Here is a 25101-nt window from a genome sequence, read left to right on the forward strand (position 1 = left end):
TTTATTCTAGAATAGATTCTTTTTTTTTATATATCCAAATCCCTCATTTCATCTGTTGTTGATTGCTCATTTGGAAATATCTTAGTCTCGGATCACGCCCTGGTGAGTTTAGAGGTGTTGCCACATATAGAGAAAAAAAAAATCATATAGTTGGCACCTTAATATATCCCTTCTGCAAAATCCTGATTTCCAACAAATGTTAAAGACTGAAATCAGTGTTTATATGGAGACCAACTGGTCCTCAGTATCCTCTGTTGGCGTGGCTTGGGAGGCACTTAAGGTGGTTCTTAAGGGTCGGATCATACAGTATGCCTCATTCATCAAAAAATCCAAAGCACGAGAACTCGTGGAGTTAGAAGGAAATATTAAAAGTGCCGAGGCAGAGCTGAAGCACCGTATGTCATCTGATGGCCTCAGAGAATTGACCTGATTGAAATACAGATATAATACTATTTTGTCACAGAAAGTGGAGTTTTGATTATCCAGGGCAAGACGGGGGACAAAGCAGGGAAGCTTTTGGCTAGATAAATAAAGCAGAGAGAGTCTTTTACTACCATTCCCTCATTGAAATCTGCTGGTGGTGAAATTTTTACCTCACCCATTGATATTAATAATGTTTTTAAAGAATTCTATCTTGATCTTTATAGTTCCACATCTTCGTCTACTGATATTAGAAACTTTGTGGAACCATTAGATTTCCCTAAACTGAAGACTGAGCAAAAAAAAAAAAAAAAAAAAAAAGTTACCGTCCAATCTCCCTGATCCAACTAGATGTAAAAATGTTGTCAAAAATTTTGGCTAACCGATTAAATAAGGTTATGACATCTCTTATACATATAGATCAGGTGGGGTTTATTCGGGGCTGTAGCTCTTCTGATAACATTAGGCGTTTCATCAATATCATGTGGTCAGTAGCGAATGATCAGTCTCCGGTCGCTGCCATCTCACTTGACGCAGAAAAGGCGTTTGATATGGTAGAATGGGATTATCTTTTTAAGATTTTGGAAATGTATGGCTTCAGGAGTACATTTATTGGTTGGATTAAGTTACTTTATAAACACCCTGTAGCAGTGATACAAACAAATGGATTAATTTCAGATTATTTTAGTCTGGATAGGGGCACTCGGCAGGGTTGCCCTCTTTCCCCATTATTGTGCTGTCTTGCCCTGGAACCATAAGCAGCCGCGATAAGGAGAATGATTTTCCAGGGGTGATTGCGGGAGGTGTGATGCATAAGCTTCTGCTTTACGCAGATGATATTTTATTATTAGTCTCCGACCCCACTAGATCTATGCCTTGCCTCCACAGAATTATTAATTCCTTTTCCAAGTGCTCAGGATACAATGTCAATTGGTCTAAATCCGAAGCTTTGGCTTTGATAGCGTATTGTCCAGTAACAGCCTTCCAGCCAGGCGCCTTCCAGTGGCCCAAACAGGGCATTAAGTATTTGGGAATTTTATTCCCAGCAAATTTGTCTGACTTAGAGTTAATTTTGATCCCTTAATAAAAAGGTTTTCTAATGATGTGGACAGGTGGGCTTCATTACACTTATCGATGATTGGGAAGGTTAATGTAATTAAAATGAATTGTATTCCAAAATTCAACCACCTGTTACAGTCTCTCCCTGTAGATGTCCCCCTCTCTTATTTCAAGCAATTTGATAGCATAGCGAAGTCCTTCATTTGGAATGTTAAGCGTGCCAGGTTAAATTTCAATAAGTTACATAGGCTGATTGACAAAGGTGGGTTAGGCCTACCCAAGATTTTGTTTCATTATTATGCATCTAGAGATGTAAGGGTGCGCCTTATGCAATTTAAGATTCTACATAGATTTTATTGGATTCCTTCTAAATTGTATAGGCTTGGTCTTAAGGACACACCCACCTGCTGGCGATGCCATTTAGAAGATGGAGACACCACCCATGTTTTTTGGGGGTGTCGTAAGATGCAGGAATTCTGGTTGAGGGTCCAGAATTTTATGGCCGACGTATTGGGTACTCGGATCTCCTTTTGCCCCAGGCTCTGTATTTTGGGTGATGGGGCGGTCATTGATGTAGGAGATAAGTACATGAAGAATTGGATCCTGGCCGGTGTTATGGTGGGCAGACAGGTTATCCTTAGAGGATGGAAGTCAGCTGGAGCCCCCTCGTTTCATGAGTGGTGCGAGGAGATGGGCAGGGTGGCAGCTTGGGAAGAGTTGTCATATAGAAGGCTAGGCAACATGGATATGTTCATCAGGAGGTGGGGCAGCTATTTGGCCTTTTTGGAGGGCTCTCGGGGAGGGGCAGTGGAGGGAGACATGTTTTAAATGTGTTTGTTGTAGCCTTTTTGTTTTTGAACATATACTTTTTTTTAAATGTATTTCTAAATATTTTCTTCTGTTTTATTGTTTGTTTGTGTGTCTTTGTCAATTGTATTTGACCACTGGGGTATCTGTTTGTGTTGGGTGGTGGGGTGGGGTGGTTAATGTTTGGGAGGAAGGGTTGTAAATAATATAATGTGATTCCAAATATTCTGTTATTTTATATATATATATATATATATATACACACTATATTGCCAAAAGTATTCGCTCACCCATCCAAATAATTGAATTCATGTGTTCCAATCACTTCCATGGCCACAGGTGTATAAAATGAAGCACCTAGGCATGCAGACTGCTTCTACAAACATTTGTGAAAGAATGGGCCGCTCTCAGGAGCTCAGTGAATTCCAGCGTGGTACTGTGATAGGATGCCACCTGTGCAACAAATCCAGTCGTGAAATTTCCTCGCTACTAAATATTCCACAGTCAACTGTCAGTGGTATTATAACAAAGTGGAAGTGATTGGGAATGACAGCAAAGCGGTAGGCCACGTAAAATGACAGAGCGGGGTCAGCGGATGCTGAGGCGCATAGTGCTCAGAGGTCGCCAACTTTCTGCAGAGTCAATCGCTACAGACCTCCAAAGTTCATGTGGCCTTCAGATTAGCTCAAGAACAGTGCGTAGAGAGCTTCATGAAATGGGTTTCCATGGCCAAGCAGCTGCATCCAAGCCATCCATCACCAAGTGCAATGCAAAGCGTCGGATGCAGTGGTGTAAAGCACGCCGCCACTGGACTCTAGAGCAGTGGAGACGTGTTCTCTGGAGTGACGAATCACGCTTCTCCATCTGGCAATCTGATGGACGAGTCTGGGTTTGGCGGTTGCCAGGAGAACGGTACTTGTCTGACTGCATTGTGCCAACTGTGAAGTTTGGTGGAGGGGGGATTATGGTGTGGGGTTGTTTTTTCAGGAGCTGGGCTTGGCCCCTTAGTTCCAGTGAAAGGAACTCTGAATGCTTCAGCATACCAAGAGATTTTGGACAATTCCATGCTCCCAACTTTGTGGGAACAGTTTGGGGATGGCCCCTTCCTGTTCCAACATGACTGCGCACCAGTGCACAAAGCAAGGCCCATAAAGACATGGATGAGCGAGTTTGGTGTGGAAGAACTTGACTGGCCTGCACAGAGTCCTGACCTCAACCCGATAGAGCACCTTTGGGATGAATTAGAGCGAAGACTGCGAGCCAGGCCTTCTCGTCCAACATCAGTGTCTGACCTCACAAATGCGCTTCTGGAAGAATGGTCAAAAATTCCCATAAACACACTCCTAAACCTTGTGGAAAGCCGTCCCAGAAGAGTTGAAGCTGTTATAGCTGCAAAGGGTGGGCCGACATCATATTAAACCCTATGGATTAAGAATGGGATGTCACTTAAGTTCATATGCGTCTAAAGGCGAATACTTTTGGCAATATAGTGTATGTATATATGTTATATGGAATCAATAAAAACTTTTAATAACAAAAAAACAAAAAAAACATACTAGCAAAACCTAGCTACATTCTAAAACATGCTAGAAACATGCTAGCAACACCATCTGTTTCTTTCAATCCCTATCTATCTATCTATCTATCTTTCTTTCTTTTCTTTCTTTCTTTCTGTCTGTCTATCTATCTAAAACTTTCAGACCAGGCTTTTTCAAGCCAACCTAAAGTTTGAGTCAAGTCTTCTGTGCGATTCAAGTGAGGAGAGACATTTGTGTGGTGCATATGTAGAGTGCTCTGAATCGGTCACTAATGAGATTCCATGTAGGCTAGGATGCTGCCTTAAAAGACAGCTGCCTATATTGACTAGTTAACTAGGTTTTGGAACAGAAGTACTGACTACTGAACATATTCATTTCAGCTCAGGTTTGAAGAGCTTTGCTCTTTAGATGCTAAAAATTAGTGGTTGACCGATATGTTTTTTTAATGGGTGATACCAATGCCGATATCCAGAGAACAGGATGGCCGATAGGCCGATACAATGCTGATATATCACACAATTTAATATAGTAAATAACAAATATAAAATTGCTTAAAAAATATTAATAAACTAATAAATAAATTAATAAATAAAATTATTTAGTACTATATTTGACCAATTTCACACAAAACAAAAAAATACTATTGTATTTGAAATGGTAGATAGCTTCTGATTTCTGTTTAGTCATCCAATTTTAGTAATTTATTTGCACATGAAGAAATTGTTAATATATTAGGAAGAAGAAAATAACAGTACACACAGTAGTCCAGCAACCATGGATGGCATGTCCACCTTAGCAATCACATTTACTCAAAAAATATCGGATCAAACCAATTGCACACACAGTGAATAAGACATTTACTCATAGCACACATGAAGTGCTTTTACCTTGGACTTGCACACCAGTCTATTATTGTACTAACATGATGGCACGTAACAACAAAATGAACCGTGACTGGTCGTCTACATGTCTCAGTCGCTTCACATGCAAGCAGGCAATTTTCGGCACCCTCAAGAAAAACATCGGCCAAATGGGAAAATGTATCAGCTGATGACGATATTTAAAAAAATTCTGAATATCGGCCATTTTATCGGCCTCTGCGATATATCGGTCGACCACTACTAAAAATGTGTAAGATTGAAGCTTTAAAAGCAGAAGGTTAAAGAACACCTCATCAATGCTGCAACTAATCTTATCTTATCCTGTAACGTGCATTTAGTAGGAATTTCAAGGATTTCAGAAAGCACAGAGCAACAGTCAGTATGAATAAATAAATCACTACATTAACAACAGACCAAATGTATGTCAACTTTTGAAAGGCAGTTTAATAGCTGCGCAACTGCATGCCATTTCACCGTTCCGCTTTTCAGTTGCACTTAAAGGTGCTTAATGCCATCTGGAAAAACAGATTTTCCTGTACAAGTCCATAATAAATGCTGGATTTTGCCAAAAAAGTGGAAAGTCAGATTGCTGGCGTGAATGAATGCAGTTTCCTGCATCACTGAGCAGACGCTAATTATTCCGTTGCACGCAGCATGTTCGCTTTTCTCCTAACACCCACCGTTTGTCAAAACCATGAGATACAGTGACTGTTGCAGTAACCAGGCGCAGGCAGCCTTATTTACATATCTGCATAATTAAGATCATGATACACCAGAATCAGCTTATGCAGATCTAAATTTTTCAGCTGGTCTATTTTGGTCTAATGGTATCATCTAATTTCCTCAACATTCCTATTAGAGAACATTATTTTTGGAAAACGTTTTGAAGAATATTAAAAGTGGTGACTGTAGTTCAGTATAGCAAGTTTACTACATTATCTTTTAACAAAAGATTTGGAAGATTTAATAAGCCACATGGCGGCCACGCTTGGTTTAACCTCTGTCCGCTTTCTCAGCATCTGTCCTTGTTACCATGGCTACATCAGTTTCTTTTTGTCAGTCGCCATGGCAACTAGACAGGATCCACACCCACCCTGGAGGAGTCGACAGGTTGACCTTTACCGCTCAATCTCTCTGCTCATTTCAATGGTCTGATTATCATAACCTTTGACTGACCGTCTCAATTTCAATTCAGTGACACACTAATGCAACACAGCAATTAGGCAATTAAATCTCACTGCACTGACACTTTCCTTTCAGTGTGGTAAAACAGTGCAACCTGTTCCAGCTAGATGCAGATTCATCCAAAGCGTAAGTGCACTTACAAAGTAATTGTCTTGAATAAAAGTGCACATCAACACTAACACAACACCACACAAAAGCATTGGCTGGAGACCCGGGAGCTGTCACACTGCATCGCTGTCAAACCGCAGGACTCGACACTCATGGGATGTTCATTCGAGTTGGGCGCTGCCAAAAGGCTGGTGGCCCTGTACGCCTGTCTTTCCTCGTCTTCGCCCTGTGAGACTTCTCAGCAGGTTTTACTTGTGTAAGATCCTCCTGTTGACTCCTCCACTGACAATGATAACCTCAGGAAACCTCTGGCTTCTAAAAATAAATCTGGCATCTGTTTCTAAACTCTAGCACTCAAATATGCCTGTTTAAGTGTACTTTTATAGGGGTGCAATATGCTGTATGACACTAATATGACATAGAACTAGGGTTGGGTCTCGATGCAGATTTCCGATTCACAAGCTTCCGAAACGATTTGATTCTGATTCATTTGGGTCCATATAATGGCACATTACAAAAATCCTAAAAACAGGGCCCAAACTATGGGACAGTTCGAATAAAAATAATTAATAAATAAATAAATACAAAATGAAGAAATGTGCCATTTAGACTTTATCCTGACAACAGGGCCCAAACTATTGGATCAAATGAAATTCATTAATAAATAAATAAATAAATAAATTTGCCATTTAGACTTTATCCTGACAACAGGGCCCAAACTATTGGATCAAATGAAATTCATTAATAAATAAATAAATAAATTTGCCATTTAGACTTTATCCAAACAACAGGGCCAAAACTATGGGACAGTTTGAATGAAAATCATAAAAAAAAAAAAAAAATTTAAAAATAAAAACAAATTGAGATTTAGACTATTTATCCTAAAAAAGGGGCCCAAACTATGGGATATTTCGAATGAAAATCATTAAAAATAATAATAATAATAAAATAAATAAATAAATAAACAAATTGCCATTTAGACTTTATATATCCTAAAAACAGGGCCGAAACCATGGGTTCAAATGAAAATCATGAAAAAAAAAAAAAAAAGATTGCCATTTAGACTTTATCCTAACAACAGGGCCCAAACTATGGGATAGTTCGAATGAAAATCATTAATAAATAAAGAAATAAATATATAAAAAATATAGAAATGTGCCATTTAGACTTTATTTATCCTGACAATAGGGCCCAAACTATGGGATAGTTCGAATGAAAATCATTAATAAATAAATGAAAAAATAAAAACATCTGAAATTTAGACTTTATCCTAACAACAGGGCACAAACTATTGGATCAAATGAAATTCTTTAATAAATAAATAAATAAATAAAGTTAATTAATTTACCATTTAGATATACTCCACCTAGTGGATTTCTGACACTAAATTATGTTTGTTAGTAATTTCTTCTGAGCATGTGTGCTCACTTTAGCAATAATGAAGTGAGTCTTTTCTTAAGTCACTTTTTTGTGTTGTAGGCTGCACCCTGAAGAAGGCGTTTTTGCCAATACGTGTAGGTTTGCAGCCCTTTTCCCCCACTGTTTTTAACTGTTATTGTTATAGCCATTGACAATAAAGGCTTTTTAACTATATTTTTGATCTGGAAGTGTGTCTTGATTTTCCTTTTTCATTTTTAATTAATTTGCCATTTAGACTTTATTTATCCTAACAACAGTTCAAAAACTATGGGTTTGAATGAAAATCATAAAATAAAAATAAAAAATAAAAAAAGATTGCCATTTAGACTTTATCCTAACAACAGGGCCCAAACTATGGGATAGTCAAATGAAAAAATAAAAATAAAAAAATAAATTAAAAATTGCAATTTAGACTAAAAGAGGGGCCCAAACTATGGGACAGTTCGAATGAAAATCATAAAACAAAAAATAAAAAATAATTAAAAATGGCCATTTAGACTATTTATCCTAACAAAGGGGCCCAAAACTATGGGATAGTTCGAAAGAAAATCATAAAAAAATAAAAATAAAAAATTGCCATTTAGACTGTTTATCCTAACAAAGGGGCCCAACCTATGGGATAGTCAAATGAAAAAATAAAAACAAATAAATTGCCATTTAGACTATTTATCCTAACAAAGGGGCCCAAACTATGGGACAGTTCGAATGAAAATTATAAAAAATAAAATAAAAAACATTAAAAAAATTGCCATTTAGACTGTTTATCCTAACAAAAGGGCCCAACCTATGGGATAGTTCAAATGAAAATCATAAAAAAAAAATAAATAAAAAAAAAAATCTTTAAAAGAAAAATCAATTTAGACTGTTTATCCTAACAAAGGGGCCCAAACTATGGGATAGTTCGAATGAAAATCATAAAAAAAATAATTTAAAAATAATTTTTATAAAAAAATCCATTTAGACTGTTTATCCTAACAAAGGGGCCCAACCTATGGGATAGTTCAAATGAAAATCATACAAAAAAATTGTTGTTTAATTTATACTTTTTTAAACGAATTTACACGTTCAGTTCTGGCTCCATTCTGATATGAATTGAACACTTTTCACAGTTCAATTAATTCCTGACGATAAAATCAAGTCCCATCGTGCATTTTCTCTCATTCAATATCCAGTTGCACTTGGAAATATGTCAGATGACAGAAGTAAAACAGGTTGCGAACAGCATTTCACGTCATTATTTCACTTTAATAATTTATTAAGACATAAGACATTGTAGCAGCCAGATATTACAGTTACTACTCTAAAAACGCTTGATTTCTTTGATTAAGCCAATTTAAACTATTTTCGCAACACTCATGCAGTGAGAAAGGACAAATGAGCAGATAAAAATAAACAGCCTGAATATCATAGTTACATGCAGGATATCTACCTACGACCTACTTGTTCCATAATCGTCAATTTATATGCAGAGTAAAACTCACAAATACACCTTCAGAATCCTAGTTCATCCTACCGTATATCAATCTTAAATCAATAAGATTTGCCACCCAGACACAGAGAAAATACTAGATCTGTTTGTCTGTTTTTTATTCACAAGCATCTGTCTGAACAAAAGGCGAGCTGAGTCACACCAGAGACCATCTGTATCTGTGTGAACACTCCACGATTCATGAGAAAAGCTACTCGAAATCACAATCGATGTTTTTGACCGCCACCAGAGCATTTCACAAACCCACACAAAACAAGCAAAGACCACAAACAATCAACACCATTCAGATATTCAAAGGCTGTGTAATCAAAAGCATAAGCAAAGCTTAGTAATGTCACTTAGTAATGTCCACTCCAAAAAGATCTAAGCTTCTTTACATTGCAAGATTGTGTAGCTATTTATTTGGGTATAACAAATAATAATATATTGCGCACAAAAAAGTTTTCTTTTCCTGAGTTGCTAAACTGGTCAGTTGACTCTTTACCAAAGCAGACACTTTTAAAACTTACCATGTTAACGATTAGAATATTTCTGCAGGCGACAACACAGATTAAGAGAATTCACACTAATGTGATATTTGACATAAGAGCTTTCACAGCTTTACTTATTCTCTGCTCATGAGCTAATATTACACAACACACACACATGCACATTATTGTCATTAATTTGCCTGTTGGTGTGACACTGAGCACTGATGTACTGTCTCCTGGAGTGTAAAAGTAGCTCCCTCACTGACAGAGAGAGAAGCGGAAATTACAGAGAAACCAAAGAGACAGCTGTGTCATACTGCCAGACGCGCCCAAAAAAACAAACAAACAAACACACACACACACACACACACACACACACACATACATACATCTTTACTGCCACTACACCCACAGAATCTAAAAGCAGCAATTGTCCATTTTAAGATATACTCTACTATCTGTTTTGCAGTTGTGCAGCTATGCTTAGGTTATTAAAGTCAACATGAAACAGCATTCACAGCATATTTGACTTCCTTATTCTGATGGGGTTTTTTCCCCCAAGTGAAACAGGCTATTCAACCAGAAAAAGTGGGACGCAACTTGATTTTATCCATCAAGAGCCGCTTTTCCACCATCGGGCGGAACAGTTCTCATTGCAAAATCGTACCGTTCCGTGGCGATCCAGGGCAGCTGGCACAGTTACGGTTTCTTTTTCCACTGTGGTGCGGTGAAATCAGGAGATTGTTCGTAACAGATCCGTCTGTTGGTGATGGTGTAAGAGGTAAACAATGGAGCGAATGCTGCGCACTATGGAGGATGATCGCATATTCCAGTTTTTAATTTTTACAAAGACAATCTACAAAGCGATTACAAAGACATTTTCTGATGACCAGGAACATGTGTTAAGTAAGTAAATAAGGTCAATCATGGTTTTCAAAAGCTTGAAACTAAACACCTTGCCATCTTTCTGATATAAAGTTATCGTGGTATTGATAAAGGCATGACGTCTCTGGCGTCTAAGGTTTTGGTATGTTCTGACATTAAGATGTAAAGTAAAAGATAAACATCATTTTTTTCAAAGTCATAAGCATCAGTAAACCTCTATGAAGTATTTCCTGCTTTCAGAGCGTCCCATGAGAGCTACACAACATCATGCCAATGAGGACCACGAGAGATATCAGGTAGAGCAGAGGAAATTACCTCCTGTTTTCCCTGCTGGGAATGTGACAATATCCTATTTAAAGACATCTGCGCATCTAGTTTACACTTTACTGAAAACAGTGAATGGGCTGTGCACAGTACAAAATAATATCCTATAAACATTACTTGGCCCAATAATAACATACTGTATCATGGACTTGCATTGCAACTTGGTCCAGCCATTTCGGGTTTTGAGATGCATTAAACAGATAGTTCACGGAAAACAATGAAAATGTATCATAATTTACTTGTGTCTTTCCAAACCTATATGACTTTCTTTCTTCCGTGGAACACAAAAGGAGATTTTTGGGTAAACCATCTCATTCTGTTCTAAATCACCAGAAGTTGCCAAGTTGTTTCACAGGAGCTTCACTATCACTGTGACACTGGTAGATATAAAAGAAAGCATAGCCAAAAAATTGTTGGCTTACCTTAATTGGTGAATTGGAAAAGAGGATGGTACCATCGGGACATAAAGGGGACAAGAAAGAAAGAAAAAGATCATCACTAACAATTGCATAGAAATTTGTATACATTCTGATGTAACAATCTAAAAAAAATATCCACAAAAAAGGGTGCTAGAAGAGGAATACTGAGAGAGGTGACGGAAGACCGGTAGAAAAGATTGTCATTGTTAGGTGCCACCCATGGTAGTACAATCACAACAGCGTGCAGATATGCAACGGATTGAAACATAGTGAGGGAACAACAATGCTTTCTCAACAAACTGAAAACTGAAAGCGTTTGATTAGTAGAGAACACCCTGTAACACATGGTTAATGGGGTGAGCCGAGCTTGTTGGATATTCAGTGTGGAAGAAACACCCAAGCCAAACCAAGCTAACCCACTTTGAGCGAACCTGGACACTTGCATCCAAGAGACGGGGTGACGTGTTAGTTACTGCGGTGCAAAATTGAATCACTCAAGCCCAGGCCTAAGAATCCACATAGCCATGCATTAAGTGGATCCACTTCCCAAACTTCCACAACAAACCTTCCAACGTGACGGCCGGTCCAGCTCCATGTTCCTGAGGTTCTGCAAAACTAGGGAAGAACGGAGGTGCGGCCGGATTCAGATCGGAATTCTTTGCATCAGGAGACTTGGGACTCTTTATTGATGTTGGATGGGACTTCTTGCCCGGTTTGGTTTTGGACTCCTTTGGGGTTTTGCTCTTTGGTGAAAGAGGAGATGCAGGAATTGGGACATGAATCTCAAAGCTAACACCTTCCACTCCTGAAAGATCGAACGGCTGACTGTGATTATTAAGAGACCACGCTGGTCCAGATGGTGAGAATGGGGGTGCTGAGATGAGAGCCTCCATTGGTGGTACAAAACAAGTGCTTCCAGGGGTGGACACTTGAGGTTCTTTCACTGGGGACTCAACCAAACCTTGGGTTTCCATTGTGGAAGTCGTAAAGGGTTGTTCTTGAACAAACATGGCTTCCTCAAAGGTTCCACCAGTAGACATAAAAGGCTGAGTGTCATTGATGCTGCAAGCAAGTGGATCATCCTTGCCCAGTGGATTATCCAGATAGGCGCCGTCTGTTTCCATAATGATATCATGGAAACCAGTGGAAATGGACAAGGGATGTTGGGGTGAGAGACCAGAAGCATGACTTGGAGACTTTGGAGAGGATGCTGCAGGTTGAACTGTAGATGTTGGGGAAGTGGCCGTGAGGGACAGAAGATCTTGAGTAAGAGACAGCGGAATCAGACTCTCATCGGTGTAATCTTCAGAGAGGGAGACAAGACCGCTATCACCTCCAAGTGGCGATGAGGTTAATTCAGTTCCAAACTCTTCCGACATGGAGGCAGAAGCAGGGACAAAGGGTTCGGCATGGATCGCCCATTCTTCTGGAATCTTCTTGCGGCTTTTTGGCTTCTTAACTCGTCCGCCGATGCGTCCTACATCTTCCCAGCCTCCATCCCGGTCCCGTTCCTTGCGTGGCGAGGACTGATGTGGGCTCTCAGATAAAACACTTTCGCTCTGTATTTCTGTGTGGAAGTCATACATCTCATCCCGGGGTCTCCGTTTTTTCTTCTTCTTTTCCTTCTTACGGTCAGATTCATCACCGTCCCTCTCATCACCCTCTCCCATCCCGCTATCTCTGGGGAACCACATAGGGTCGGGCATGTCATGTGGGCTTTCTGCCAGGTGGGTGGCATGGCGACTGATAACTGTGGAAACGCTGGGTGTGAAGGGCAGGTCGGATGGAATTCCGGCCTCATCAGACCAGTGGTCACCAAAGACACCTCGTATGCAAAGAAGAAAGATTGTTAGAGTAGCACTACCTGTCTCTATTGATGTGTCTCAAAATCACTTCCCACACTGTCAAAAAAATGGAACAGTGTTCCACTAAACTAGATTAATATTAAATCTAATTGATGAAAATGATTGATGATATTGATGTAAACTGAGTTGAAATCATTGCAATATATACAGTAAGTAGTTTGAGAGCCTAGGGGGACTGACGTGGGCGTTGCTTGCCGCTATTTATTGATTTGTTGATATCTATCTGCTGTATTGTGATTAGTGTAGTTATTCACCACAAATTCCACTATTGAAATAACGAGTGATGGCTTTAGAAGTAGAATATACCATAAATTAACAACCTTAGAGCTCACAGTCTTTAAAGGTTTATAAGTTATCAAATCAATTAAAAATTGATTGTTAATTTTTTTTTTAAATCAATTTGTCTATGGAAAAAAATTACTGAGATTTTTACTTTCGGAATCAGACTATTGTGCACTATATAAAAAAGGAAAACTAAATAAAAAGAATTGGGCCTATTTTTATCTTTCCAGATCAGAAAAGTAGATCAGCAGCCAACCATTGTCAACTGATGTCAACCGTTACTAGGTCTCTAGTCTGCTTCAGCTGAATTAATGAGCAGCAGTAATGATTTGTGGGGTTTGAATTTGTACAATACAATAATGGAGCTTGAGTCTCCATAAACAAAATGATTGGCCTCTATTTGATATGCCTGACTGACCCAAATGTCTTCGTCCTGGAACAGTAATAAGTTATCAGTGATGTCAAGCCTGTACTTCTGATAAATGACACTCTCATATAAAATCACAGATGGATCAGTGCTGTACAGACTGATGGGGTGAACCTGTGAGTGTGCAATGCACTGCAGGGGGCAATCCATCTGTGATCTTGAAATAAATTGGTGTAAGCTTGGTAAAAAATCTCTTAATTATGTTGGCTTGACAAAGCCAACATACTGTTATTCTACAGACTTGGTTTAGGGTTTTTCCAGAATCCCTAAACCAAGACCAGCTAATTGGAACTCTTCCTAGAGCTTTTTAAGCCACATCCACCAAACTCTGGACAGACTTTCAGACTGTACTGACTTGGGTTGCCCTATGACTTTTCTAACTTATCAGGCTAATGGTTTTCCCGTAAAGGATGATGACAAATTCAAAAAATTCTATAGACTTACATTGATGGAAGGTTCAAACGGGCCATGGAATGGTCGTGATTTCAAACTCAAACAGTCAAAGCATTCAAAATGTAAACACACAAGACCTTTAAGCTGCTCCATCCATCCATCCATCCATCCATCCACTCTTGGGCCTGTAAAACCCTCAAATTTTAGGTTTTTAAACCTATTTTAAACTGTCATGGTTTGTCTAGACAAACTTTCCTTATCTAGTTGCTATTAAATTTCATATTTGCACTTTCCAAGAATTTTCGGGGCCTGAAAATGTACTGATATTTTCAGGTTTTCCATGATGATGGAAACTCTAAATGGGATTAAAATGCTAAGGTCTTTAACAATGAGGAAATATGATTGCTTTACATGTCTGGTCCTCAATCGGGTAGGTGTGTAACACACTGTTTGCACATCAACATCCAGCCATCAGTAAACACAGACACTAGCATGATTCCAGCCATCTAATGTGGCATGACTCTGGACCTCAGGTGCATTGTACTCAACACATACAGCTGTGGAGCCCTTAAAGGCCCTTGGGACATCAGAACAGATGGTATGTTTAACTTGCCTTGCCAACTAATAATGAAGCTGTAACTGTCTATCACCAGTTATAGTTCCCCCTATTGGATAGTCATTATATTTAGTGGGTAACTACACTACATATCATGGTATTTGACCACATGTGTGCAGTTCTGTGTGTGTCCTCTACCCTACCTGCAGGCGTGTCCAGTGGGTTTTTAGGTGTCATGGCTGCTAGGGGTTCGGAAGGTGTTTTGGGTGCTTCGGTGGCCTGGGCGGCTGGCGGCCCATGTGGTTCGGCAACATCAGACAGTCTTTCTGTTTGGAGAGGAGCTGCTCCTACAGCTGTGTTCAACGCAGATGTCACAATAGGCTGGGAGAAACCTTTAGATTCAAAGACATTCAGAAATAAGAACATAATTAAATATATGACATGCTTAATCCATTAAACTTTGTTTGTGGCTTTACAATATTTAAAATCCGAAGATATACACACATACTTATCTCTTGTGGTTTTGATGATTAAAACAACTGAAAAGGGTTAGGGTTATTTTTACCATAAGTTTCAGTGTTAAAATAATTACTGCGCTTTGACTTGTACATCAGTTATAACAAAGCATGCAATGTCTGTAACAGGTAGAGACATGCAGCATCAGACAGACTGAGATGTGATGTGAATTCTGATGCGAGTGTGACTCATCACCTCCCAACAGCCCCTTTAAACCGGCGCTATCAGCAGTTATTGTCTTTCCACCAAGACAAACAGGGCTGTTCATTTATTCTGCTAATGAATTCACACTCATTAAAATGACAAGCATTACAACTAATGTGAGCCATTAGAGTGCAGACTGAGAGCTCCATCGTAATAGCAAATTACATTTTCATATATTTGTCGCCACACAAACCGACCCAGTGGAATATGTTTCTACAATGTTTACTTTCACACAAACATGTGAGGTTGGGGGTAATTATGAGGTGTTGTTTAGCCGGATGCATGATTTTAGTAAACCGGAGAGATTCAGCAAGATGCCACTGAACAAATAAAAGCATATAATTACTGAGTGGTCCAACCACAACAAGAGCAGCAGGCAATGAAAATTTGCTATTTTACATTAACATGTTTTTCAATAGGACAGAATATGCATGTAAAATTAAAAGTCTGTAAATGCCAAATATGAGCAAAACATTTATTTGGACAGTAAATAAAACAGAGTAACTGGCCAGCAACTTTATAAAGACCGGCAACATAGTTTAAGAACGATGGTGCGATCCTTGCTAATGTGCGCAATTCCAAACAAAGACATGCAAACCGAGAAAGTTTATCTAGTATGTCTCCAGAACTTCTCCAGAAACTCTCGACACAAATTTTCTCACATTAAGCCTCCAAGACTACATCCACGCTAATATGTTTTCAATCGAACAACGTTTTCCGTTTTCTATCGCCATCATTTTCGAAAGTCTGTTTTCAGTGTGGAAAGTTAACACACTAAAATCAATGCATTTTCAGAAAACATTAGTGTGTACGTTGTCTAAAATAGTGGTTCACAACTTCAGGACTCAGATTTTACACTGGATATCAAATGGTGACACAACACAGTAAACAACGTAAGCTGTTTTATATGTAGCCTGGGTCACATTTTCTTATATCTTGCATCGTTTTATGGATTTCAAGTATAAAGGCATGTATCAAGTGTCATTATTTTTGTTGATGTCAACTTAAAAGCTCTTTATGTGCTTGCCCTTAGATTTACAATGCAATGCCCTGTATGCAGAGGCGCAAAAACCATATATGCAAGGTGTGCAATGCATAGGGGCGCCATGTAAAGGGGGGTGCCGGCGGCTCACTAAAGGGGGCACAATCGGCCTCCTTGACCCCCCCGCCTATATGCACAGGTCAGACCATGGATGGTTCCTCATTACTGTGGTTAAGTCAATGTAGCTAGTCTTCCAAAAGAAAATAAATAATTTATAGTAATGAAAGTGCGTAGGCACCTATTGTATCCGTTAGTCTTCTTCTTCCGCCATTGAAGTCTATGGCATACCCTCTAGCGCCACCAACCAACTTTGTTGCACTTATGTTTATGTTCATAACTTTTGAACCGTAAGGTCTAGAATCAGAATTATTTTCCCCTCTGATTCCTTGGCTCATGCTGAGTCCAATGCATACCAGTTTCGGTTTCAATTTCCGGCATTTAGAATTTTTAGAAAAACCTACATTTTCGAACTCCTCCTAGACCATATATCCGATTTGCACTACATTTGTCATGTATCACCTAGAGACACTGGGAACAAAAATCTATCTAAAGCTTTTTGAAAGACCAACCCATTTTCGAACAGCACTTAAAGGAATTCAACGGCGAGCATGCCAAAATGGACTGTATCTTTGCAACACATTGGCATATTGACATAAAACATGGTATATGTCATTGCCATCATGACTTGAGTGTACCTGCAGCGTTTCGGCACAGCACCACCTAGTGGTCAGGAGATGTGAAAAATGGCAATTTTTGCTTATAACTTCTGAATAGTTTGGCCTAAAATTATGAGGACGGTCTCTTTAGATTCCGTGGGGCATAACAAGTCGAATGATTATGTCAGCCATTTTGGGCATCGGGCATTTTGAATTTTGTCGTAAAATGCTGTATTTTACAAACGCATTGGCGTACCATTGCATCTTCGGCACTATGCCCTGAGGGTACCTCCAAAGTTTTGGGCCAGCGCCACCTTGTGGTCAAAAGTTATAACAAAATGTTTAAAAATGCTTATTACGTTTGATTGTTTTGGCCTATCATCCTGTCACTGCTCTCTTTAGATCCCTTTGGTCTTGACATATACCCTGATACCAAATTTGCCATGGTCGGCCATATTTCCTGACTGCCATTTTTTATTTAATAAAAAACATACTTTTTCTAACTCCTCCTAGGCCGTAAGTCCGATTTGCATGAAATTTGTCATGATCATCTAGGGACACTCATCTAGGGATACTCACGACAAAAAATTATCAAAAGCTTTTCGACAGATGAAACGGTTCTCGAATAGCGCACCAACGAAAGTCGCCAAAAAGCATCTGAGGCTGTATCTCTGCAACACTTTGCCGTACATTCATGAAACTTTGTGTGTGTCATAATGACCACACCTTGACCTCACCATGTACATTTGGTGACAGCGCCACCTATTGGTCAAAAGTTACAATGAATTGTATTTTAATATAGCAATTTTACCTACGTTTTTACGCTGCTTTTCTTAAAAGACAATCACTGATGTCTAGTGACACTTCCATACATGCCGTTGATGTGCTTGGCAGCTATATTTTATTATGAAACTATGCTATTTTTGTCAAAATAGCACAGTTACTGTTTCTACTATAAAATCGTGATCAATTGTGTCATTTGAAAAAACTTTATTTTGGTGCATGGCACAGTGTTGTCTCTCTTCCTCCTAAGTGCTTTTTAGCATGTCGGGGATGTCTACTGCTGGGTCACATCAGTTTTGTGGTCTGCACCACGATACCAAGGGAACCCTGGTAAATGCGCACGCGCGATCCACAGATACAGTAGATTAAAGCTGAGCAGATCATTTTCGCGAGTGTGGCGCAAGCAATCACGGAAGCACATGCGCAAAAACCATGCTTCAATCGCACCGCGCAAATGCATCTGTCAGATGAAAAGCATATTTAGAGCGTATAAAGCACTGAACGCAAGATTTAGATAATTATAGTTCAAATGGAGGAAGAACCCTGGCATTGTTTTTTCCTGCTGTCCACGACTCTATCCGAACAGACCTGTAACCCATTCTCGAGACGTGACCAACCAGAAACACTGGCCTAAAATATGTGTTTGTTGATGTTTTTTAACAGGTACAGTTTCACCACGAGTGACACAATGACCTGCACTGTTTGTCCCTAATATCCAAGGAATAATTTCACTGTCATAGAGACAAAAATACAGTTTCATGCCTAAAAGAAATACCATATTTTCTCAATTCACTCGCCATTGGCAGGAGTGGACAGAGAGTTAATTTTGGAACCTGCATAAATCAGGTATATGAACAAAAAAAGAAAAAAAATCAGGTGACATTGGTTTACAACTGGTGACCCTGAATCTGAAGTGAAATCACTAAAGATTTTTACCTGAAAACGGCCCCAGTGGGCCACTGTCCATCATCTGAGGAGAGAAGGACTGTACGCCCCACTGGTCGGGAAAACCAGACACTGAGTCTGAAGAGAGAGAGACATAAAGAGAGAGACAAAAAGAAGATAAACAACAGGGTGTGGCGTACGAGCATGCAGACATTGCATTTCAATGAGTGAAGAAATGAAGTGTTTGTAAGTGCTGAGACAAAGAGAGAGAGAACGAGCTGCCACAAGCATCCATTTATTACTAGTGAGAGAGACAGACAGATTTGTGCAATTAAATGTTAATGTATCATTTATCATAGACGCTGTAGGGAAACTGCAGCCACAAATACATATCACATTATAAGCAACATTAAACAATCTGCAATTAGACAAAATCCAATCACGATTAAATACCTTTACATTTTCAAAACCGTTTATGCTCAGTTTTTCATAAACACTAGTGCTGTTTGCTAAGTCAGGCTTCACTATTACTTTTGCTGATCCTTGATCTTTGAATACAGCTGTGTTAAAAGATTTTAAATGTATCATATTTTTAAAGGTTTGTTTCATGCATTTTTGTTTACTTTTTTCCTTAAAGGTTAACTTTTAATGTCAGTAAGGTTTTTGCACAAAAAACAGTACAACTTGATCTTTCTCCACCCTGTCTAATGTCTGTGCTTTCCCTTTTAAGACTTCAATATACACGCCCACTGTTATGACTGGCTAACATCTTTGCAGAGCTAACGCCTCTCGCCAACACTCGTAGAACTGTTTTTTTTTCCAAGAATGAAAGAATAAAAAACATGCAAACAATTTACAAAATCTTTGGCACTTCAATACGCATCTTGTGTAAAGACGTACGGGATGTTTGCCGTGTGGGGAGTCCCCCTCGACTGTTTTGCAGCTGAAATACGGTACAATGGATGTCCGAATAGTCGCATTTTTCTTTTAATACCCTCGCTTTAATTTAGAACACTTGATTAACTAATGAAAATAACCAAATTTGCATTGAAGTGAGGATAAAAATATTTGATTGTTTTAATTTCACCTCTAGACGCCGCTGTTATACTTTAGATTTTTGTTGAAAACAGATAATTCCAAATAGCAACTATCGGCACCGATTAATCGGTTAACCCGATATATCGGTCTACCTCTATTCTGTGTGCAGTGCGTGATGCTGAGGGGGAAAAAAATGCTGTTTGTAGAAGCGATCGTAAGCTGAATCGCACACTTTAAAGAAGCATATATTATGTAAGAGTTGTTCCACCTGAACAAATAAACTGGTTAAAATTATATTGTAGGCTATCACAAAAGGAGGCACGGCTTGCAATTCATTCATTTATATAAGGCTTTTCATTTAAACGAATATAAAAGATTTAATATTTTCAAATATATAGCTTTTAAAACCTATGTAAATTAAATTACACATTAAGTTATTTTTTCCAGAAGTCATATCAAACTTTCACAGCAGCAGTGTTGTTTCTTTATGCTGCGTAAATGTTTAAATTTGTCATATTTTCATAATGATCTCTTGATTTTCAGTGAAGAAGTAAATCACTCTAACACATTGGCTGTTTGCACTAAAACAAACTTGGGATCAAACTCTGAGTTTGAGGTTTAAGTGAAGTGTTTTGAGAAAGTTGAACGTGATTTAAACCGGTTTTGCTATGTCTGGTTTAGTCAACCTGAAACTTGTTTTCAAACTCTGAGTTTGATCAACTAGCTTGATGAAACAGGTCTCAGAACAACCAAACAAAAGCAAAGCAACATGCTGAAAACAACTCAGAAACAGTAGCAATCACACTTTCTTCAGATAATGAAGAGACTTAATTTTCAGGGATAGTTCAATGATAGCCTCATATTGCATTCCAGTGAAGAAAGTCATATGAAGACTATGAGGGTGAGTAAATACATTTTTGGGTGAACTATCCCTTTAACATTCAATTTGTACACATTGTTGAACTAATCACCTGTTAGAAAGTCTGTCCCAAAGGCCTGCTGGTCAGTCTGATGTGGCCGTGCATTTCCATGTTTCTCAGATGTCGAAATCTGTCCACCTGACGACCCCAGCGGATTTATAGCACCTGTAACACGGATGTAAAATGAGTTTTCCGCTCCGATTGCGGCCTATAAACCTCCAAACATTTCCAACTCACCTGGCCTGTTTCAAACGCACAACACACCAATGTTGATTCTAGCGCATACTTCAGTCAACAAACAGATCTAGTGCGACAAAAATGCATCAGTTAAATCGCAGCACTCCAGTGGGCCTAAGACGCGTCTCTGACTGGCACACAGTGAACTCATGGTCCCCTCCTAACTCAATCCGGGCCAGCAGTGTGATCCGGAGTGGCAGTTCTGTGAGCATCGGGCGGGCTAAACCCTCCCACTACCAACCCCTCCTCTGAACGGGTGATGGTGAAAAGACTCGACAAGATGGGACCCAAAGTCACAGCGGAAACGAGGGGGTACCCAAAACCCGAACAGAGCTGCAGTCCGGACCTTACAGTTCGAGGGGGAGTCGGAGAGAGTTTAGTTTGGTCAGAGAGGGGTCCAGAGGTCAAAAACAGCGTTATAGTGAGTACAGTTTCAGTATTAGTGACTGAAATCAGTGGGCTCACTAAATGGGAAGATAGGATAAGCTCCGTGTACATCTGATAAAACTCACATTTTCCTGGGTGACTAATGACCGTTTAGGGTGAGTCTGAGGTCAGAGGAGTGGACATTGGGAAATCAACAACTAGCAGCGATTCAAAGCTGTACACAATCCAGAAAAACACTGCGAGAGAACAAGGGAGAAAGATGCCAAAAAAATCATGTTTGTCTAGCCCAGAACTGTCGAGTCATGTTGAGTTCTCCTCAATGAATTCTGTGCTCGGAGACTGCAGGACTTTAAGGAGTTCAGTCAACCAAACATTCCTCAACAAACAAGTCAACTGAGTTCACAAGCTTTCTGAAAAGCTCCAGCAGCATTTGTTTACAGATGACACTCCTACTTTGATATTTTGTTATCTAATGCAATATCATTCAGTTATTTTTTAAATGTGACTTTTTACTTTTTAGGCCACTGTAAAATATAAAGGGAATATTTGGGGTTATTTTCAATCTAATGTCTATATGTATGCGTGACATGCTTTTGATTAGCTGGTGATTATGAGTTAATATATGATTATATACAACAGTTAGTTCCGGTCTTCGAATCTGATTGGACGAGAGATGAGCACTGATGCTCTCACACCATCATCACCCGTATGCTTCACTGTTTGCATCACTCCATTGTGTTCGTGCCTTTCTAAATTAAAGTGTAATAGCAGTGCAGATGTTTTAAGAGCTATCTGTCTCTTTACATTTAATTTTATGACATTACATATTTTAGCCAGCAGGTGGTGGCAAAAGACCATTTTTGTGTGTAAGATGAGCCAGTTGGTGATGTGAAGTGAGTCAGCATCAGTCAGTGTTTTCATTCACCAGCACTACGTGATCGCTTGTATTATTACTACACTACTAAAGTTAAGAAATAGCTTTAAAAGACTTTAACAACTTCAGCATTATGGCTTATCACAGCTGAGAGACACAACAGACTGATTAATAACACAAACTCAAGGCGCTTACTTCTTACTGGAGTTTCCACATTGGAGAGGACGTACTGTTCAAAATGGCGGAGGAGATTGCGGTTTCTATAGTGAAAGACTCTTGCATACCGGCTACCACGAAATAGGGAGGAATACCCCCACTTGGACGGCTATTTTTCCACTGAGAAAATAGGATGACTTTGACCAAAATGACATTATCTTCAGAACGCTGTATAACAGACTACAACATTATCGACAGGTGATCGCACACGCTCCATAACTCTCTCTCTCTCTCTCTCTCTCTCTCTCTCACACACACAGACACACACACACACCTTGTTTCTCCAATAACATGTCAGAAACAGCCCAAGCCATGTTACTAGTTCTGAAGTGATGTTTTTGAATAACTAACGAAGGCTTGGACGCATCATTTGTTTTGAACCAGCAACGGCAGATTCTGATCCGTCGTGTAAGAAAGTAGTTCCATGCACAAATGCCTTTTTATGACCGTACTCAGTTTTTCTTAATTTTTTTTTTTTAATTTACTTGCTCATTGAACTGTTGTATATAAGCAATATCACACTCACAATCGTGCTATATGGCCCTAAATCAGCACTGCTGTGATTAACTATGGCACTAGGCCTGCGGCCGAATCACAGCAGTGCTGATATAGGGCCATATCGCACTCCTGCTCGTGTGATATTGCTTAAGTATATAACTTCAAAAGCACAGGGTTAAGTGATTCTTTCACACAGGTTTTAATCTAACACCTATATATACTTAAAAACAATGTGATAGTTGCCCATTTGAAACATTTATTCATTGCCTCCATTTATTGGCTTACAAACATAAGTTCAAAAATAACCAGGAATGTTCCTTAAATAATAAATAATATATACACATATTATATATGTGTGATATTAAAAATAATCAGGGCAGTCACGATTATGAAATTTGGCTGGCAATTAATTGTCAAACAAACAATTGCGATTATGACAATTAATTGTTTCATTTTGGGCTTTCACGATTAATTGTCATATTTCTTAAGATGCATGTGTGCTTCTTACAACTTAAGTTATTTTTACATATTTAGCTATAAATACATACTTCAAATAAATCAAATAATTAAATATGGATATATGTAATTCATATCAAAATATTTCTAAATACTTTGTCTCTTTTTGATTTTGGAACTTTAGTTTGGTTAATTTTACATTTACACTTGTTTTTTTTAACTATATTTTATATTATATATTTTTAATAAAAAATAAAAAAAATATTTATTTTTTATATTATTATATTTATATTATATTATGCAACAGTAAAATATTTCTGTCCTAATTTCTTCACTTTCACAAGTTGATAATGCTCTTTGATTAAACCAAAGAGCCCAATATTTGCTTAAAATTCCTTTATTTGTGCATTAAAATGTGATAAGAATTTTAAGTGCACAATAATCCAAGTCTGATTAATAATTCAATCCTGATCGCGTTATTTCATCTAACAGATCAAATAACGCAATCAGGTGATCATTTAATAATTGCGACAGGCCTAATGAAAATATTTTGAATTTTAAAAAATAGCAACACTTCACAATATGGTTGTGTTTTTCAACAATTAATAATGTAAAAGTTAACATGAACAAACAATGAGTAATACACTTACACACTTGCGCTGTAACATATATTAATCTTGGTTAATGTACATTTCTACATATTCCGATACATTTTTAACTTGATGCTGTAGGTGTAATGCATCATGAACTCATACAACATGAATATGTATTTATAAGTTAAAACTAACCAAGATTATTAAATTATGTAGAAAAAGTATTGCTCATTGTTATCGGTAGTTCATGATACCCAATGCATTTACTAATGTTATGTATAGAACCTTATTGCAAAGTGTTAAATGAAAAGTATATAATTATTATAATTTTATTTTTTCAAACAATAAGAGTGTGTGTGAGAAAACCAAGAGAGAAAAGTATGCTTGTTTGTGTACACTGAACACTGGGTGTTATTGGTTATGAAACTGCAGTTTGGGGCAGAAGAATAATTTTGCCCACAACTTGATCCATCAATCTTTTCTTCACCCCCAGAGAACTGCTGATAAATTTTAGTGGACAGCAATTCTCTCTCTGTGTGTGTCTTTGTGCCTCAAAACATACTGTGGGCCACACAAACCCTGTCTATTTTTATTACTTTGTCAATGAGAAAGCAGGCAGCGTGCCAAAACACTGGCTGTGCAAATGACCCCCATCTCACAAGAGAAGTGCCAGAGGAACCAAAGCAAAGACACAGTAACCTCATGGTTGAACTTGTGTCTTCCACAGCATCTAATTTACATCAGTATCATCACCTAAAGTAAATAAATGGGACATATTCTATATTTTTGTAGCATTTCATGTAATGGACCCTTTTCTGCCAAACTTTTAATTATTTTGTGTAAATTCATATCTTTATTCTATGTATTATATTACCCCGGAATAAGTAAAAAAATTAATAAAACCTGGATATGTGAAAAGGGTCAATTATTTTTCTGTTGAAGCGCACTTACAATGTTAGTTGTAATTTCAGTCTTGCACAGCCAACGTAGTAGATTGGACACTTTTTTCAGAAATATTCTCTTAACCCTTCTATGGTATTAATAAAATGGCACATTCCTTTGGTATTTGCGGTCATTTTTGATCGGAAGGGTTAAATATGTAACCCCCTTTATATATATATATATATAAAATGATAAAACAAAATTCTTCCCTTAAGTAAAAACAATAAAATTATGCACTTTACCATTAATTTGCATATACAAATAAGCACATTTTTGAAAAAAAAATTAAATATTAATTCAGAACCTACACTTCTATAAGTTGAAACA

General features: G+C 38.3%; 1 protein-coding gene across 2 annotated transcripts in view; it reads right to left on the reverse strand.

The window, feature by feature from the left end:
* Positions 1-25101, reverse strand: part of LOC127431504 (microtubule-associated protein 4) — a 108349-nt gene that overhangs the window by 43687 nt on the left and 39561 nt on the right. The window contains exons 4-7 of one of the 2 annotated variants that reach the window (XM_051681942.1): positions 20623-20736; positions 18665-18751; positions 14731-14919; positions 11570-12829 (exon numbers count right to left, since the gene is read on the reverse strand). In XM_051681942.1, coding sequence (XP_051537902.1) covers positions 11570-12829; positions 14731-14919; positions 18665-18751; positions 20623-20736 — 1650 coding nt within the window. The remainder of the gene's footprint in view (positions 1-11569; positions 12830-14730; positions 14920-18664; positions 18752-20622; positions 20737-25101) is intronic. The other variant, XM_051681944.1, reaches the window with a different exon arrangement.

The sequence above is a fragment of the Myxocyprinus asiaticus genome, chromosome 41, assembly GCF_019703515.2.
Source record: "Myxocyprinus asiaticus isolate MX2 ecotype Aquarium Trade chromosome 41, UBuf_Myxa_2, whole genome shotgun sequence".
In the NCBI taxonomy this organism is placed as follows: Eukaryota; Metazoa; Chordata; class Actinopteri; order Cypriniformes; family Catostomidae; genus Myxocyprinus; species Myxocyprinus asiaticus.